The sequence below is a fragment of the Miniopterus natalensis genome, chromosome 14, assembly GCF_054644295.1.
Source record: "Miniopterus natalensis isolate mMinNat1 chromosome 14, mMinNat1.hap1, whole genome shotgun sequence".
In the NCBI taxonomy this organism is placed as follows: Eukaryota; Metazoa; Chordata; class Mammalia; order Chiroptera; family Miniopteridae; genus Miniopterus; species Miniopterus natalensis.
The window spans coordinates 56875587-56895559 of NC_142094.1; the positions used below are offsets into that span (position 1 = coordinate 56875587).

At 54.8% G+C, this 19973-nt stretch overlaps 1 protein-coding gene across 2 annotated transcripts in view; it reads left to right on the forward strand.

Annotated features, from left to right (window-relative positions):
- C14H10orf90 (chromosome 14 C10orf90 homolog) overlaps window positions 1-19973 on the forward strand; it is a 104920-nt gene that overhangs the window by 53141 nt on the left and 31806 nt on the right. Inside the window, exon 3 of one of the 2 annotated variants that reach the window (XM_087824212.1) lies at window positions 19557-19648. The exons of the other annotated variant lie outside the window; for it this stretch is intronic. Coding sequence (XP_087680338.1) covers window positions 19557-19648 — 92 coding nt within the window. The remainder of the gene's footprint in view (window positions 1-19556; window positions 19649-19973) is intronic. 2 annotated transcript variants of the gene reach the window in all.

Here is a 19973-nt window from a genome sequence, read left to right on the forward strand (position 1 = left end):
TTTGCCAGTTGAGATTATTTAAGAGCAAGTTAAGGCTGGTTGGTTGATTGGTTGGTTGGCTGGTTGCTGGTTGGCTGACTGGCTGTTTGGTTGGCTATTTGGTTGGCTGGTTGGCTGGTTGGCTGGCTGGTTAGTTGGCTGGTTGGTTGATTTTTTTAGCCATTGGATTGTTCTTCAGAGACAGCAGAAGGTTCCTACTTCTATGGTCAGTTCCAGCAGCACTGGCCCAGTGGGGACAGTGGCACTGTGCTCTGCCAGGCTCTGGAGCAGGAGAGGAGGGAGGGTCTGGAGACAGTGGAATGGACCTGCCATGATACCGAGGTGTGTGGCTTTGCCCAGCTGCCTCAGTCTGCTCCCGGTGGCACTTCTGAACGCACCGTACAAGGCTGGTGCAGACACAGGACTTCCTCTTGTTGACAGATGACAGCGAAGGTCACTGGCAGAAGGATGTCAGCTGTCCCTATAGAACCTCAGCTCTTTGGGCCTGTGGATAAAGCTGTGTGTAGATTCCCCAGGTAAAGATGGATGCTCACTACAGTGGAGTTAAGTTGGAAATGTCTTTACTGCTTACTTGAAAAATTAGAGAAAGCAGGTCATCAGGAGTGATTTCCAAGTATTTAACAACCATAGGGCATGGGCACTGACCCATGAGGATAAACGTGGCTGGACACACTGGGCCAGGTGTTCCAGAAAATTCAGGCCAAATACCAGTGGCACATACTGTTTTTAGAAAACTTCCTGAATAAATTACTAAATAAAAATTTTTCTGGCTCAATGGGAGACTTTTCAGTTATGTAGAAAATCCACTTTTGAGAGAGCCGCGTCTCTCAGTAATGCCTTTGTTAGGATGATTGCACATGAGCGTCCCTAAGGGCACACGGCCGTCACTTTCCCCACGTGGCCTGATGGAGTTCGCCCAGCATTCACCCAGCACCTGCCCAAGGGGACACTGCTCTGGGTCTCGGGGAATATAAGGTGCACAGCACAGCCCTGGGAGCCCAGCTCTGTGCAGGGAAGGAGAGAGATGAACAGGTGGGTGCTGACCAGTGTGAGCACCCATGAGAGGCAGCATGGGCGACACTGAGGACACAAAGTGGGCGGCCCAGCTGGGGTGGGGGCTCAGAAAAGTCCTCCTGAGGATGCTCAGAGGAGTCATGAAGGACCAGTAGATGGCACTGGCCAGGCCAGGGAAGGAGGGGAGAGCTCCCAGGCAGGAGAAACCACAGGTACGGTAAGAGGGCGTGAAGCCAGTTGAGGATTTCAGCAGCTCGACGGCAGTGGATACAAGGCAGGCCAGATGGGCGAGGGTCAGGTTACAAGGAGCCTTACACGTCACGCTTGGGAGTGTGGATTTCATCCTGAAGGCAGTGAGAAGTCACTGGAGGATTTTTAACATTGCGGGGGAGGGTTGATACGGTTCAAGTTTCTGTTTTAGAACATACTCTGGCGATGAGACCAGAGACAGGAGGCCAGGAATGAAGCTGGTAAAGTAATACAAAGCTGAGATGATGGTAGCCGGGCCGGGGATACTAGCAATTGGGATTAATCAAAGTGGACTCGAACTAGGGCAGGGAGAGGAGCGGAAGGCTGGACGGACACGGCATCACTATCCAGGCAAAAAAAGATGGATTCCTGACGTAAGGCCGTGAGAGCGAAGGGGGAGGTAAGAGAGGGTTTGAGGTGTGATAGAAGGGGCGACCGCAAGACTTGGTCCTTGGCTGGGGGTGCAGGGGATCCTAGGTTTCCAACTCAACACTGTCGTTCCCCGGGGAGGGAACAGGGAAGGAGGAGAAGTGGAGGTTGTCTTCCCCCTATAAACTTTGTTCTTTTCTGATGGTAAAAGTAATACATGTGTGATACAGGAAATTTGAAAAGTGTCCAAAAAAGGGGGGGGGGGGAGAGGTTGCTCATTTATATTACGCAGTAGTGACAAGGAATCAGTGGGAACTACATGTATTAACGTGAATGGGTCTCCATGAAAGCGTGAGCATAAAAAGCAAGTTCTAGCAGGGGCTAGACGGCGTGATACTGTTTATAAACATCTGAAAAATGCAGAAACAACCCCTCATATGGTTAGAGGAGAGACACGCCCCACATTCAGGGCGGTTTATCTGTGAGAAGGCGTCACTGGGGGAAGGTACAATGGGGTATAATTGGGGGGAGGTGTAATCGGGGAAAAGACAGCAACTCTTGGTAACATTTACTTCTTAAGCTGAGTGGTGAGCATGCCACTGTGAAATTTGTTATTCATTGTAACTACATGTCTTAAATATATCATGATTTTTTAAAAGTCATCAAAAACCCATTACTGGAGACCATCGTTTTAACACATTCCTCAAGAACAACCCTCTCTCCACCCTTACACGGAGCCTTTACAGAGATACCCTGGGCCCTACAGCCCCGGCTGTCCCCCTGGGTCAGGGTTTCCAGCCTCCACACAGGGGCCTTCTCTGGGACCACAGTCGGGGTGCACGGGTGTGTCCGTGGTGTCTGACACTGTTGGCTTCTGTGGGATCTCTCCATACTCTTGAGATCACACAACAGACTGAAGAAATAGAGTGTCTGGGTTGCCACCCTCTATTAAAAATCCAGAACCCATGATTCAACCCACTGGGAACGATCTTGAAGACACCCTTGCCCCTGAAGTGTTGTTTTCACCTTGGGAGAGGAACCCCGCTGACCGGGAACCTGTTCCTGCAGCTGACGGCGCGCGGCCGGTGTGTTCCGCTCAGCTGGCGCGTTCCACAGGCTGACTCATAAATGGAATTTCATTTTCAGAACCAGGATGAAATGAAGAAATAATTTCACATAGTGTACATTTATTTAAATTATATCAAAATAAGCAATGAAGGAAATTTTCTCTTGGCGATATAATTTCAAGGATCATTTCATGAGTTCGCAGCTAGAAAAGCATCTAGGTTTGATAACCACGGGGAGAGACTGCCCGTGTTCTGGTCTAATCGGGAAAGAAAGAGGCCGGTCGCTTAGCTTCTCTTTGCTGAGTCCATTTAACGTCTCTCCTCCCTGCCCTGCTCCTCACATTTTGGCTCCTCGTTAGCACCTGCTGTTGATGTTCTGCGTTCGTCGCCATCACAAGTCAAATGATCATTTCTCCATCATGAGAGAGGATCTCAAGCTATTCCTAAGGGAAACGGCACCAGACCAACGGTCACCTCGGCCCACGCATCGGCGCGACCTGACCCCCTGCCAGGTCTCCTGTTGGTTTATCAGAACGTAAAGGCTCATTTATGATCTGACACAGGCTGATCCAGACAGTTTTTCACCAATATTGGTTAACTCCCTTCACAAAATCACAGGCATTCACCAAAATTGTATAATTTCACAAAAATTTCACGGCGGGTTAACTGCGCAGTTGACTCAGCGCAGACAGACTGGCATCGCTGTGGGGCGGGGTCGCTTCTCTGCGCGACTTCTGACGGGCGCTAGCTGCTCACGTAGAGAGGCCCCGCCACCCCCTGCTTCGTGGGCACTGCGATGAGATGCCGAACTCGCCCGGCACGGCCCGAGTGGGAACTTGAAGGGTTTCACGCGTTTGTTTCAAACCGAGCGTGACGAGAGGTGCGAGCGCGTGATCGCTTCCGGCCCCTTTTCTGTTTGGTGGTCAGATACGTCTGTATTCAATATTTTATTTACTTCTCCCTGTCCCCCCCACCTCTCTTCCCCAAAGCCCGACCCATTTCTCCTGTAAACATTCAAGGTTAACCCAAAGTCAACTGTGAATTACCGAGAAACGAAATGCCGAGGAGTCAGGTGGGACCAGCTCTGTCGCCCCCCCAGCCTCCCTTCTTTAACTCCTGGGTTTCCAGGTAGAACCCGTGGGTAATGTCCACGTCTTGGCAGAAGTCGCGTCTTTTGTGTGGCCCGTGCTCAGACTGTCTCTCCCGGATGCAGGCTCCGGGGAAGGCGGGCGTCGCGGGGGTGAAACGCAGCGGCCGGGAGGCGGTGCGGTTGGGCCACCGGCTGCCTCTGATGAGCGGGTCCGTCTCTCCTGTCCCCTCCCCGTCCCACGCTGGCTCGATCGTGCCCTCGTTTGGCTGAATCTCTTACCCGGGTCTAATCAGCCGGTGCACTCATTTGAAACAAAGGTGTCTTTGACTTTCATGCACATTTTCTGACACAAAATGAAAGACCGAAGTAGTTTAGAAGCTGTGAGTTGAACATAAAAGGCATTGCGTTGGTCCTGGAGTGTATCTGGAGAAAGCTGGTGGCAGGGGTGGGGCTGAGGGGAAAATCTATCACTGGGATATTGAAATTAAACCATAAGTCACTGTTTTGAGCGATTACTACGTATCTTGCGTTGTGTTTAGTGGATCTTTATTATGTTTAATGGGATATTACATCTATGCAGCAAAGCTCACGGGTGTTAGGCAGCATCTGTGTCACTCACTTGGCTGGGTACGCAGGTCAGGATGGCTCCTTAACCTAATCTAGGGGAGGGACAAAGAATTAACTGAGGCCACAGAGACACCTCGGCCAAGAGGGGTTAGGATGTTGGAATAAACAGCCATGGCTTGTACATTTTGTATCCAAATAGTAGTTTATGGGATATTTTTGCTCTACTCAGTCCCATCTCAAGTCCCAGGGGTTCCTGGGGACAGACGCCTGGCTCTGGGCAAGAGAGATCAGAGGAGGGCCGGCTGTGAGTGGGCGCGAGGAGAGGAAAGCGGGTGTTAGGGACACAGTCACATTCTGCAGGTGTGGCCCGGGGACCGGGGGGATGCATTATGCATGACCTCAGCTGGGCTGTAAACCACTTTAATGCCCAGGGGAACATGCAAGACATCTTTTAAATAAAAGTCAGCATTCATCTCTGCACTTATCTCTTCTAAAAATGACCGTGGTGTTTATAAATCATTTTCCACACAGGGATGGGAGAATCCAGCCTAGAAATTGGCTCCAGCACCAGTCACCCTGCTGGTGTTGCTTGAGAAGGAGGGAGAAATACTAAAAAGCGCCAGATAATTGAAGGCCCTCCACCCTGGTGGCGGTGCATGTGGCGGGACTGACCCGGCGAGGCAGGGCGGGGCGCCGTCGGGGAGAACGGGTCTCAGGGCGACTCTCCGGGGCCACGGGTCACGCGATTGCTCCCTCGCCCCACGAGGAAAAGCCAGTTCGGTTCTAGCTCCGCCGGGCGGCTGCGCAGTCCCTCCACCCCGGCCCACCGTTCGCTCCTTGTAGTCGCCGGTCGCGATCTCTCTGTAAGGGAGCTGCCGGCCACGGGAGGTGCCCAACCGCATGGTTCAGTGGACTCCTCAAGTGGGAGGGAAAACAACTGCCCCGCGGGCACTCTCGGTGGGGAACGCGTCTTGGGAGTTAATTTTGCCAGGTAAGGTGTATGTGAGGCCCTGTGCCGAGCTCCAGGGGCCCTTTCAGGCCCCGACCCCCACCTGGGGTGTGGTGGGCAGCGGGCCTGCCGCTGTGGTTCTGTGGTCAGAGCGGCGGCCTGGGCACTGAAGGGTTGCAGGTTCGATTCCCAGTCAAGGGCACGTACCCGGGTTGCAGGTTCCCTCTGGCCAGCTGAGGGTCGAGGGTGCAGGCGGGAGGCAACCAATCCATGTGTCTCTCTCACATCAGTGTCTCTCTCTCTCCCCTCCCTGCCTCCCTTCCACTCTCTCTAAAAACAAAGAAGACCAGGAGGTCTGGCGCGTGGCCTGTGCTTCCATCAGCTGAACTGGGAGGCGCCCAGCCCGGGGTGGGGGTGAGGCGGGGGGCTCCCGCTTGCCCCCGCGCCTCCCGCCTGCTTTCTGCTCCACAGCACCTGCTGGCTCCTGCCAGCCCCGCGTCCGTGACCCTGGCGACGGCCGAGGTGCGATGACAGCCCCGAGTCCTGGCATAGTCCCTTCTTTACGGAGGTCAGATCGGCAACAACGTTCAGTGCGCCCGCGACACTTTTATTTGAAAAAGGATTTTCTCGAAAGTAATGGCCCTGCTAATGAAAATCGATTTTCCTTCCCAACAGTTTATTTTCCGGAGAACAAACACAGGAGCCCTTAAACGTGTGTGCTCATGGCTAATGGTGGGAGCACAGACACGGAGCTGTGACCTCAGGAGGGGCAGGTCAGCATGGGCCTCAGCCAGGCGCCCCGGCCCCGTCTCAGGGAAGGGGGGTGGCTTCCACATGGACAGAGAGGTGACAGGAAGGGACCTGCTGCGCAGCCGACCCCCCGTTTCCACTGTACCTGCGCCCTCAGCTGCCGGAGCCCTCGTCACCTCGGGTTAATAACATGGCCTGTGGATGACCTGTGTCCCCTCCCCTTCCAGAACGCCAGCCCCGCGAGTGCCTGATAACATCCCACGTTTGCTGCGCACTTAACACGTGCCTGGCGCAGTGCAGGCCCCTCGCCTGACTGCACCCGTCACACCTGCCGCTCAGCCCTCTGAGCAGCCGCGCAGCCCCCGGGTGAGGGGACCCAGGCGCAGGGACCCGAGCGCTCACCAATGAGGGCCTTTCCAGACGTGGCGAAGTGTGAGTATGTCCAGCAGCGTCGCACTTGAAGGACTGGATTTTTATCACAGCCACGCTATGGAGCTACATGGTATTCATTATAACGAAAATTACGTGTTTTCCCATTTTTATTGCTGTACAGCATTGTTTACACACATCGCATGTAATTTATGGACTATTTAAGGGGCGTTCAAGGGCAATTAGAGACCAAATGGTCCTTCTGTTCCTTCTCCCAGGCTCTCTAAACCAGCAACACCCATTTGCCAGATTTTTAGTTTTTTGCTTTGTTTCATTCTTTTAAAACCACTAAAGCGCCAGTGAGCACACACTCACTGTCTATCTCGGATGCAGGCGGCATTGAATCCCATTTAGGGAAACCTGATGTGTCACAAACAATGTGCGTTTTAGATTTTGATGGATGTCGCCAAATTTCCATCCCAAAATGCATCCCAAAATGCACATGAGCCAATCGTGTGGAGAGAACTCACTTTCCCATGTCCAGACATGGGGTGTGTGTGTCTGCGTGTGTGTGTGTGTCAAAGTAATGGAAAGATTAGGTATCTCATTGTTCGTTATTGATTTCAGAGAGAGGAAGAGAGCTCACAGGTTGACAGTCATGTCACCCCAAATAATGAGCCCTTTACCTTCCGCTCCAGGGTCTGCCTCTTGCTGCTTTGTCCTACCGTGTGGGCAGCACCCGTCATCCTGGGGACGCTCACTCTGCGCCCGGCTTCTAAAGTGTCCTTGTTTGGCATTTTATGTTCGTCACAGCAAGCCTCATTATTTCTATGAAATTTCAGAACATTCAGAAGTCATATAGCACGTTGAATTACTGCACACTGGAAAAAATTAATGTACAGGCTCTTCCAAATATATTGGTTTTCGAAACGCTGCCCATTTTTATAAAAATCACAACATACGCGTTACATTTCTTCTGCTTCATTAAAAACTTTTTGTATCACATTTCACTATTTGATGATTTCACTTACACTGTATTTATGGAATGAACTTATTTCTATAGCAATTTGGCTGAAGGTCTGCGTGAATGGAAAAACCACGGAAATGCGGGCGTTCACCTGATCTCATCGTTAATAGGGCGGCGGGCAGGGCGGCCTCCTTGGTGTGACACACACCGGACACAAAATGCTCCGCAGACTCCTGTTAACAATGAAGGACCCTCCCTCCCCTCCCCAGCCACTCTGGGTTCTAACCAGGCGGCCCTGCTCCCGGTATAAATTCACCCTCGCGGCCCTCGATCGCCGGAGCCTCCCTGACGCAGAGCGGACCCGAGCGGAGCTCGCCCCCGGTCACAGCAGCGCTGCTTTTCCTGCTAAATGCACGAATGCAAACTGCCGGTCGCTGCTGAGTACCCAGGCGTGGAAAACGCTTCCGGAATGCCTGCCCGCCGTCGGGGTACAGCGCCTGGCTCAGCTCCGGCTCCCTGTCCCCGCGGCCCCGCAGACGGAGGTTCAATAAGCGTCGGAGCCACTGTGCCCCAGGCTCGGCTCCCCGCAGCGGAGGACCAGCGCCTGGCTCGGGCTCGGGCGGCACCGTGCCTCCCACCGCCTGCTGAATATCTCCGGGGCCTCGGCCTCTCAGGCCCCCCGCCCTGTTAGCAGCTGGCTTTGAGGTTAGTCATTTCGGGGGAAGCCCCTCGTGTGGGGCACAGGGAGGCACCTCTAGAAGAAGCTGGAATGTCGGGGGGTTGGGAGCACAACTCGCGTTGGAATTTCAGCTCCCTCGGGAGCTGCGGGTGTCGGACGGACAGGTGACCTCACACCCCTCAGCCCCAGCATCTTGTGTGCCCGGTGCAGGCCGTCCCATGTGAGGTGCCGGGGAGCTCGGCGAGAGAGGAGAGGGCACGCGTGTAACAGGGTACCGCACGTGGGGAACACAGGTACTCCTTCCCTAAGGCCGCCAAACAAAGCACCACACGTTGGATGGCTTACGGAGGTCGATGCTCTTCTGGAGGCCAGGGGCCCGAGATCAAGTCGCTGGCAGGGTGGGTCCCCTGCAGCTGTGAGATAGGCTGTGGCTTCTCCCCCAGCTGCTGGGGGTTGCTGGCCACCCTCGGGGTTCCTTGGCTTGTGGAAGCTCCCTCCGTCTCTGCCTCAGGACCGCACGGCTTTCCCCCTTCGGGGGTGTCTGTGTCCAAATTCCCCTTTTTATAATGATATCCCGCCCTACTGACCTCATTTCAATTTGATTGCCTCCCTCAAGGCCCTGTCTCCGAATGAGCTCACCTTCTGAGGTTCTGGGGGTTAGGTCTTCAATCTGTGAATATGGGGGGGGGGGTGCGCAGTTCAAACCATGCCAACATTCAATAAATGTCAGCTGTTTCCAAATTTTTAATACTAGATCCAAACCTGGAGAGAGAGATCCCTCCAGGTGAAAGGGACGGCACTTTCTCGGCTGGGCCGTGCAATTTCTTGAGCATCCAGAGAGCTCTTTCGTGAGAAAAGAATACATTTCTGGGAGCTGACTCGGCGCGTTGGGAGCCCGGGGGCAGCCGTGCAGCACGCGGGCTCGGGCCTCGCTGTGCTCGCGCTGGTTCCCTAATGAGGAGGCTCTGGAGGGAAGGCCTGGCTGTCAGGCGGGAGCAGCAGGCGGCTTCTCTGTTGCCTGCATAGGAAATAGCCACATTTTCTCCATGTTTTTTCCTAGTGGGCAGCTTCAAGACAGATGAAAGAAAACGAAAAATAAAAGCAATTTTTAATTTATTTTTATGTTTTACTATATATATATCCCAGCAGAATCCCTGCTGCTGTGGGTTTAAATTGTAAATACTTTTCTCGACACGTATTTCCTTTGTCCCCAGGGATCTCAGACAATGCACGTGGCTTTCAGAACTCGGAGCACAGCTTCCTGTGTACCGCCTGGTAGCAGGAAGCTGTTAATACACCGATACTTTGGGGAGCTACTGAAGTTTCCTGGGACTGAAAGGAAAATGAGAATTTCTTCGCCCGAGTGGGGTCTCAGACGCTCTGAGCAAGCCACCTGTCTGTGGGTGCTTCCCAGCAAGGCGGGCGAGGCTGGTTTTGCTTCTGGGAGGGAGGAAGGGGCTCATGGAGGTGACGGTGGCTTTGCACGGGGACTCACCGCAGGAAACAAGTCCATGTAGACCCAACCAGGGTACTGTGTTCCCAGGCGGAGGGTGCAGGCTGAGCGGGAGCTTGCTCAGAGTCTCCAGATCCACCCGCTGCTCCCCACTTCTGTCCATTGGCTGAGTATTATCTACGAAGCTAAACAAGAACCCAGAACTGCACAGCCGGGGGTCCTGCTGGGCGTATGTGAGGCTTAGCAATATCCAAGGCTATTTTTCTTAGAGCACTTTCTCTGTGCTCACTCAGCATATGAGTCTTGACCCCCACTTATTGGAGATGAATCTAGGGTGACCCCACTTTGATCAAGCCTGGGAAAGCCCCCAGGCCAAAGCTCAGAGAGCATTAGAGGGCCTTCTTCTCCGAGTTCCTGGGGCCAAGCCGGTGCTGAGGAATGAAACAAGATGCAGCTGTGATGCCAGCCGCTGGGAGGGGCACCTCAGAGCCCAGCCCCCACGGCCTCTTAGAAGGTGGCATTTGCAGGGAGGCAGCTCACCTACTGAGCACCAGGATCACCCAAGAGGATCGGAAAGTTACCCATGGTGGGCAAATAAAGCCAGAGGCCACGTTGAAGACATGGCAGGCTGGGCACATGAGAAGGAGGGACAGACGGAGCCCAGGCAGCCTGAAGGCATCTCAGAGACAGGGAGTCTGCCCCGACTCCAGGACCACGTCACGGCCAGGGAGTTTGGTCTCCTGGGTGTGGGGTGTGCTACCTTCTCGGGCAACCAGCCAAATAGCCAAATATGGGTTATTTTCAACCTAACGAGGGCAGTTGAATATTTGGTAATTCCACTTGACATTGGGCAGGCTGTCTTTTTATTATGAAGTTGTAGTTTCCTTACATACCGTAAATATATTTGCAAGTATTGTATCCCAGGCTGTGGCTTGCCTTCTCGTTTTTCTAAACAATTTCTCCTCACAAGCAGACGTTTTTAACTGGGACAGAGTCTAACTTACCTTTTCTTCCTTTTATGGTTATCGCTTTTTGGTTGCTGCCTCAGTAAACGTCGCCCACTCAGAATTCACAGAGATGTTTGGCTGTTTTCTTCTAAGAGCTCTACAGTGTTCATTTCAGGTTGAGGTTTGGGATCATCGCCACTAAATTTTTGTGAATCGTGTGATGCGAGGGTTGAGGTGCACTTTTCACCCCAGCTGAGTAAGTGTCCGGTTTGTCCGTTCCTGAGAGAGGTTCCATGGGTCGGGACAGATGGTTACTAAGTTTACATATTGTTGCATTATAGTTACCAATCGGGACAGATGGTTACTGTTTACATATTGTTGCATTATAGTTACCAATCTCGTTAAGAACGTTTGCGCCACCTGGCTGGCGTAGCTCAGTGGTTAGAGCGTCGGGTTCAATTCCTGATCAAGGGCACTTACTTGGGTTGCAGGTTTGCTCCCCTGGCCCTGGTCAGGGTGTGACAACCCAGTGGTCTGGACACTGCCCAAATAATGTCCCCTGCGGGCCAAACTCACCCTCAGCTGAGCACTGTCGGTCTGTGCCCATGAGGCGTATTGATCTGTAATTTTCTTTTTTGCTCGTGATGTTCTTGTCTGGTTTTGCCGTTGTTATGCTGGGCTTCTGCTGGCACCTCTATGCCATCAAGAGTTTTGTGGTATTGGCATTATTTCTTCCTTAACTTTCTGATAGAATTTCCCCCAGGTACGCCCACGGGCTGCCTGGGAGGGTGGGCTTTCTTCCAAATTGGCAGCCTCCTTCTTTCCCGACTCGCGTTTCCCTGTCTCCCCTGAACCCACCCGGGCCTGGAATTCTCTATACAGGAGGGTTTTTTGATAACGGGACACAAGATTTTCTGTTTCGTCTCGTGTCGATTTTGTATTTTTCAAGGCCGCTTGTATATTTTTTCGACGCGGTTGCATTTATTCATGTAAAATCTACTTGTAATATATTTCTTTATTCATCCTTTGCCATTCGTAAGTGCTGTAGGAATAACAGCTCCTTCACTCCCAGGACCGGCTGTTGGTTGTGCTTTTAGCTTAATTACCCTGTTGGTCCCCAGCACAGGCCCTGCTCGGGGCCTGTTTCCAGGCAGAACTGCCGCCCGCTGCACGGATCCGCGTTTCTTGGTCCCGCAGCCTCACTTGTTCAGTGGGTCTTGCTCCTAGTTGGCGGGAGAGGCTTGAGGCCGGCAGCTTTAAACTCCATTCAGGTTCATGTTCAGCCCCGGCCAGTCTGCTGGACCCGTTTCTCAGGCCGCAAAGCCGCCCTCTGCTCTCTCGTCCCCGCACCCCTCCCACTTACCTCTCTCTCCCTTCGTTCTTGTTTCACTCACCTGTTCTCATGCTTCCAGACCCCTCTCCGGGCCCCGTCTATTACTCCTCTCTCTGCCCAGGCTCCAGGAAGCGCTAAATCTTGGGGTTTGCCCCTTTTGTGACATCCCTGAGCCCCAGAGGCCCCGCTGCCAGAGCTCCCCGGCTCCTCCCCGTCTGGGCCTGTGCCCGTAGCACACGGGGAGCTGGCGGGGGAGCTGCGATGACTGAGGCTAAGGTTCGGGTTCACTAGTGAGACTTCCTTTGTCTTCCCATGCTAGTTTTTCTGGTCAGCTGTGCTTATTTGCAGTCAGGAGTAATATTGTTGTGTTACAGTAACCAGCACCATGAGCTTTTCCTGGAGTGGCGAGATGCCCGTGGGCCCCACGGGCAGAGCTTTCCTGTTCATTTCGCTCACGGCTGTGGCTTTGCTACCTAGATTAGTGCTAAGCCCGTGGTCGCTGCTGTAGAAACGCGTGCTGGGTAAGCAAAGAGAAAAATGTGATCGGGTGCTCCCTCGATGCCGAGCCGCGAGCTAAAGGCTTTCCGTGTCTTCTCTCTTAGCTCTCACAACAATCCAGTGCAATAGCTCAGTGGTGGCTTTGCAGACGGGGAAACGGAGGCACAGGGAACGCAGGCGACGTTGAGAGCGGCCAGGCTAGGTTTGGCCTGGGCTCTGAGGAGCGCTCTCCTAGCCTGTGAGGCAGTGACGCTGCTTTCGCGGAAGGCGCGTGGTGATCAGATGCTATCTTCCCGGAGCCCCAGCATCACTGTTGTTTCTTTCTTTCACTGAGGCGGGGGGTGGGAGGCATTATTAAGCTGATTTTTTCTTAAGCTTCTCTGAAAAGACAAATAACCCAACCTTAAAATGAGCAAAAAATCTGAACAGACATTTCTCCAAAGAAGATCCACAAATGGCCAATAAGCACAAGAAAAGACGCTCAACATCCTAAGTCCTTAGCGAAACACAGATCGGAGCCACATGGAGATAAGGCTTTATACCCACCAGGAGGGCTGACGTGAAACAGCCGGGCAGCGACAGGCGGTGGCAGAGATGGGGAAATGGGAACCCAAGACCTTGCCTTGGGGACGTAAACTGGTGCAGCCGCGTGGAAAACAGGCTGGCAGTTCCTCAGCAAGTGGGGTTGCCATATACCCGGCAGTCTCCCTCCCAGGTACACCCCTGAGAAGGAAAACCTACGTCCACGTAAAACCTTGTGCACCAGTGTGCATAGTAGCATCGTGCATTATAACTGAAAAGCGGACACAACCCGGACGCCCGAGAGCTGACGGATGGATGCAGGACCCGCGGCCTGTCGCACGCTGTGAACAGCGCCCAGAGCGAGCATCGATCAGCCACGGACAGGAGTGGAAGCCCGCCGTGCCACGCTGTGGATGGACCGTGAACGCGCGATCTTGCACAAAAGCCCACGTGTTGTGTGGCTGTGTTTATAAGAAATGTCCAGAATAGGCAATTCCAGAGAACAATACATTAGTGGTTTCCAGGGACAGGGGCAAGGGGGTGCCGGGGGGTAACGGGCGCGGGGCTTTTGGGGGGATCGTGACATGTTCCGGAATTAGATATTGGTGATGGTCGTGCAACTTCGTAGCCCCGGTGTCCAAGCCCAGGCCGCTCCATCTAGTTTCTAAAGCTTCAGAGCTGTTACCAGATTCTGCGTGTTCTGCCCCTTCCCCCCTTTCCTGCGTGCACAGGGACCATTAATATCATAGACTCTGAGCTCGAGGCTCCCTGGACTGGCAGCCCTGGGCAGAGCGCCGCGAATATCGGCGGTTACGGGGGGACAGCGACGCTGACCAGCTCAGAGCACCTGGGGGCGATCCGGTGGCGCTGACATCAGCCCAGTGTTTATGAAACTGCTTGGGAAGAGCTGCCCATGTGCACGATGACCCAGGTTTCCAAGGCCTGTCCCCGGGATAAACTCCCTCCTTGTGAAACGGCGCATTCGGAGGCGGGGAGCTAAGCCGCTTGCCCCGCGCCCCTCCGGCCTTGGCGGCCGCGCACTCGCCCTCGCTGGCGCCTCTGCGCCAGGACCATCTGTAGCGCGGACTTTATGGTCCAGCGGTTTCCCCGGCTCATTACATGCTGCTTTTCCAAAAAACAAAGCTCACAGTTTCACCGGTTTTTATCTGTGTTGTTAATTATAAGCTCTCTCAAATGTGGTTGGGTGTAAATTATAGAACAATGTTCATTATAATTTAGTGTCAAAGGTGTTTTATTAAATTGTGTGAAAACCAATCGGTCTTGTAACAGCTCGCGTGGTAGGCGGACTGTCGTTTTGCCCAATTTTCTAGATGAACCGGTTTGCAAAATCGGTACAATGCATCGCAAGCAGGTTAAACAGATTAGCGTCCTGATGTTATCTGGATGCGTTTTAACAGCCGGGAAACGTATACACAGTAAAAATGCTACTTGGCAAGAGAACCAGCATCCTCAAAACCGGGTGAAAACCAAGGAGCGAGAAGTTGGGGGAGAAAGAAGAGAAATGAGTGTCTGACGGGAGGCAGTGGTTAAGAGTCTTTGTCACACCTTTTAAGTGATGGGTGTGCAGACTTTATATTTTTTACTTGTCAGAGGAGCCTCAGGTATAAAAGTCAGGGTGATGACTTCTGCTCCTGCTAATGGGAAATGGCACCAAGGGGACAGCCGCCCCCTCCCCCGGTGATGCTCGAACATTCTGGCGACGTCATCACAGGGGGAGGATGCTCTGAGGTTCTGCGGCCCGGGCGCGACGTGGGAGCCTGACTCGTTCCGAGGGTGGCTACGGTGTCAGCTGGGCCCGTCTTCCTCCCGCTTAGCTGAACGCATCCTTGTCATGAAAAGGCCTTTGAAACCGAGTAAAATGTTTCCGAGACGCTAGTGGGACACAGCCCAGCTGTCTGAGGAAGGTATGTTCTGTCTTTTCCCCACAGATGTGACTCTTATCGGGATATAATTTGTTCGTTCAGCCAGCATTCAGTAAGGTCCCCAACAGGCCGGGCGCTGTGCTAGGCATGGGGAGGGGACGAATAGGCCATCTTCCAAGGCCCCGGTCCACTCAGGGAGACTGAGTCATGAACAGACAGTGACAGGACAGTGGAGTCAGGAAGGACAGTCAGGGCAGCCTGTTGGGGTCACTGTCATGGGCTGAATTGCATCCCCTAAAAGGATTTTCAGATCCCAACCCGACACCTGTGAACATGACCTATTTGGGAATAGCCTTTGCAGATGTGGTCCAGCAACAGTGCCGGGTTAGGCTGGGCCTTACATCCAATATCTCGTATCCTTAGAGAAATTTGGGGACCCGGGAAAGACACACCAAGGATGGCCACGTGCAGATGGGTGACAGTTATGCTTCCCTGTCAAGCCAGGAATACCAGGGTGGCCAGCAGCCGCAGGAAGGGGCCGGGAAGATCTGGGTCCTCAGAGGAGCCCGGCCCGGCCCACACCTTGATTTCAAGTTCCTGGCTCCTGAACTGTGAGAGAATGAACTGCTGTTTTAAGCCACCTTGGTGGTGATATGTGCTCTGGAGCCCCAGGAGGGGAAGACAGGCACCCACAGGTGGGAGGGCGTGTGGGGGGACCACCGAGACGACCTTCTAAGAGGAGGTGATATGGAACCACATCAGAAGGTAGGGAGTCAGCCCAGTGGGAAAATTGGGAAGGTGGTGCCCAAAGTCAAAGTCACAGGGACGCTGAAGCTGCTCACATTTGGGGTGGACACGGGGCCTTGTTTAGAAGGTGCCAGTTCTGGTCTCGCTGAGCCCCAGGAGCTCCCGCTCCTGCACCCAGATCTTAGGTGTCTGTTTCCCAGGCCCCGTTCTGGGGCAGATTGTGTCCCTTTCAATAGGGTTTTCAAAGGAGCGTGCGACCCCCACAAGGTCACAGACTAGCAATGTCAGGGGCTCTGGGGGGAAGCTGGCTGGAGATGTGGCCACCAGCTTGATGGCGACCTTGCTGAGACAGGCAGTTCAGGGAAGACTAAAGTGCCGGGCGTGGCTCAGCGGTTGAGCGTCGACCTAGGATCCAGGCGATCGGGGTTCGATTCCTGGTCAGGGCACATGCCCGGGTTGCGGGCTCGATTCCCAGCAGGGAGCGTGCAGGAGGCAGCCGATCCATGACTCTCATCATTGATGTTTCTCTCTCTCCCTCTCCTTTCCTCTCTCTGAAATCAATAAAGACATATTTAATAAAAATTTTAAAAAGTGCTGGGGTGGAGGGGCCTGGGCCTTCAGCTGGACGTTAGAGGCAAGGGAGAGGGAGGGGTGCGGAGGGGGTCGCCTCGACTTCTGTTGGGGTGATGGGAGGGTGGCAGCCACTCACCTAGATAACTGACACAGGTGGGGTTGGGGGCAGAGGCTCTGGGGAGCTGGCTGTTTCTCTTGGGGAAGAAATGAGTTTCAGGGCCTCGGAAGCAGCCGGCCCTCAGTGCGGGTGTTGGCAGGTGAGGGCTGGCCCTTCCCTGACACTGGTTCATGAAGGGAGCAGGGGCCACGGCGGGTCTGAGATTTGGTCAGAGGGCCCAGAGGGCGAACCGGGGCTCAAGAAGAGAACCCACAAAAGAGAGCAAAACACGGTCGCCAGGAGGGAGGAGCACCCACCCGGAGAAGTCCGCCCTGTTCCGGAGCCCGAGGTGGAGCGATTGTCCGGAGACGCGGGGAAGCTGACAGCCAAATCCCACAGCGTGTGGAATTCCACTTACGTCTGGAAGGCGGTTCTCTCTGAGGGACACTGGCTTCGAGGGGTGTGCTAAAGGGGTGCTGGAATTTCAGGGTAAGGCTTGGCTCCTCCAAGACGGGAGAAGGGGAGCCACTTACAGTCCAGGCGGGGGGGGTGCCCCTCCTCCGTCCCCGACATGAGCGATACCCACAGGGAGGCAAGTAGCTTATACACCCACCGAAGGCCGCGCATCCGTCATCGGCTTGACTTTGACGGATGGATTCGTGGGGCCGCGCCTGATGTTGCTTCTCTGCGTCCCTGCGGAGACAGCTTAGCGGCACCGGGCACCAGCGGGACTTGCGTGAGGCTGTGCCCATAGCCTGTGCTCTGCTCAGCGTCTCCTTGCCATTCGCCCCGTCCGCCGGGCTGCTCTGCCCTCCTGCTCTACCTGAGGCCACCCTGCGTGCCGTGTGGATTCCTGCCCAAGCGCCTCTGGGCGGCTCTGGGTGCCAGAGAGGCTGGCTCAGGGCCTCGTGCTATGTTCTGTTAATGTTGCTCGTGATGCTTGTAGCCTCTGGGAAGGTTCTCGAGGGGGTGGAGGGGGGTTCGGAGGAGTGGCTCAGGCCGTGGAGACAGATCATGCTCAATCCTTCCAGTCATCGCAGGAGGGAACCCTGTTGAGACAGGGTTGGGAACAGACCTACCCCCCAGGGTGCAGAGGACCAGGGCACTGGGCACCCAGCCCAACCAGTTCAGGACCAGCAGCTCCTGGGCGGTTAACCGGGCTGTTGTTAGTGTGTCTAAAATAGAAGAGAGAGAATGCTGGCGCCTGTAGAGTTGGGAAAGGCCAGGGAATGGACGCTAGCCCAGGGTGACCCACATTGAGCTTCTGACCAGAACTATGAGATGATGCATTCGTGGTGTTCAGACCCCAGTGTGAGGTCATTTGTTCCAGCAGCGGCAGGACACTCGGGCAGAGCCCCCACCTGTCCGTCAGGGAGCCTCCCTCCTCCCCGCCAGAGAGGGCGGCCCCTCCAAGCCGCTGACGTCCACTGCGCGTTGCTCTGCTCTGGGCACTGTGCTCTGGGCTAGTTGGGTCACTTAATCTTTTTCAAGAACTCTAGAAGGTAGCACTGTTTTTATCTCCGTTTCACAGCAAGAAACCAAGGGATACTGAGTAACTTGCCCAAAGCCACATGTAGCCAAAGACCCCGAGACTTCGTGGTCTGATTCCAGTGACCACTCATGCCATGGTGACCGTGACCATCGGGGCTTGAGTCGGTGGGGGAGCGGCTGCCTGGTTCCTGCTCATGAACAGTCACAGCCGGTGCCATTTATGAAGCGTTGACCCGCCCACCCCCACCCTGCCCACCTACTTCACATTGTTCACCGATGGCCGGGCTGGGCGGGAGGTGGCGTCCGCGTTCTGTGAATGAAGACCCTCAGTTGAGCGCGGGGCCGAGCGGGGATGCACACCCGGGCCCAGCTGGCCCCGAGGCCCATGTCGACTCCAGAGCCGGGGGAGCTCCGTCTGCATCCGAGTCAGTCGTCCTCATCCATCGATTCTGCACAGAAATCTGAGGTCCTTCAGGTCTCATATCTGCGCTTCACGGACAGTCATGTGTGCGCATCACCTTGAATGTCTCTGTCACTCAGTAGCAGGTGTCAGCCGAGGCACAGCCACGTGTCTGGGTGAGAGCTGGGGGGCCCTGGCATCACCCACGGGGGAGACGAGACATTGACAGGCTTTGGACGGGTCGGTGGTGGCCCCTGAATCTCCCCCGAGCCATGTCCTAACCCCTTTGCCAATCGGCCAAATTGAAAGTACTATAGTGCATTATTTTCCCCGCACAATGCTTTAAATTATATCTTTAAAATACCCTTTTCCCTGGCCGGTGTGGCTCAGTTGGGTGGAGTGTCATCCCCTGCATGGAAGAGTCAAGGGTTCGATTCCTAGGCAGGGCGCACACCAGGTTATGGGTTCAATCCCCCTTGGGGCACTTGTGGGAGGCGACCGATTGACGTTTCTCTCTCACATTGATGTTTCTCTCTCTCTCCCTCACTTCCTTTTTCTCTAGAACTTTCAGGTAAGAATTAAAAACAAAACAAAACAAAGCAAACCCCCCGTTCTGCTGAGTTGATAAAGCTGGGTTAGAGGCCGCCTTCTTAGACCCCTTCTTTCCCATCACCAGCACCCACAGAGGGGGAGCCGCTCCTTGTAGGATTTTGAAAAATCATTTCCCCCAGAGCATCTGCATTGCGGAGGCAAATCTGTTAAGTCTGGGCCACGCAGACTCCTGTCTGTATTCCACCTCCCGTGTTGGATTTATACCCCTGCGGTGCCAGCCGGACAGCAGGCGGAGGTCACGACACCCGCAGGCTGCACTGAAGAGCACGGTTTCCTTCTACCCGGGGCTCCGTGGGGCGCGAGGGGCAGGTGTGCGGATGGATGGGGTCCCGAGAGGGTTCTTGAGACGTGCCTGTTGCTGTGGAACCGCTGACGGTGGAGCAGGCCTGGAACCCAGGCCCTCGGACCTGGTCCTGGAGCGGTGCTGGGCTCGCCCTGTGGCAGGCGTCACGCGGCGGGCTGTGCGCAGTGCCGCATTGTCTTCACAGTATCAAAGCCACCCTCAGGCGTCCCCAGGCGGTTTCCTTATCTGTGTCTGCGTTTCCGTTGCTCCTTCGAGGACGGTGGGTTGAGAGCCGGGGCGACAGCTGGTCTAGCGTTTCAGTCTCTCCCCTCGAGGGGCTGGGGAATCCACGGTGCGATTCTCTCCTCTCCGGGGCTAAACTCAGGCCGGGGGGGAGTGTGAGAAGGCTGAGCCCGTTCAATTCTTACGAAGCCTCAGGACACACGCGCCTGTGCAGACGGAGGGAACGTGTAGCCTCATTCCCTGAGCAGTGATGGACTCGGGCCTGGGGGAGCCGGGCGGGAGGAGTGGGGGGACACAGAAGGTTTTCCCCGCGGGCGGTGATGTTGACCCGCACTGGAGAGCGGAGCTCTCCCGTTTACCTTCTCATATACTGAAAAGTAGCAGCGTCATCTCCTTCTGCCTAGGACTACGTGACAACCGGTACAGTACAAACGGTCAAATTGCCCTTAAAAGTCTCCAGTCCGGTGTTACAGAGAAGACCTCTGCCTCCGCCGAGGTCACATATGTTTCTAGCTTCTAGACTAGTCAGCAAAACTCAGGCGACTATGCAACACGCTCGCCGGCCTCCGGCGACGGGTCCGGGTGTTATTTTGCTCAGGCAGACGCCGAACTGACGCAGCAGGAGGCCTCGCCCGGCGACTGAGGCCTGTCGCGTCCCGCGCGCAGTGTTTGTCTAACGCTCCTTTCCTAGTCTTCGCGGAGGGTCTGCGAACTTGCCCGAGGGAGGGGACAGAGACTGCATCTCGGTTTCACACCAAAGCCAGGCTGGGGACGGGCAGGATGCCATGGAGCATGTCGGAGGTGGGGGGTAATTTGAAATC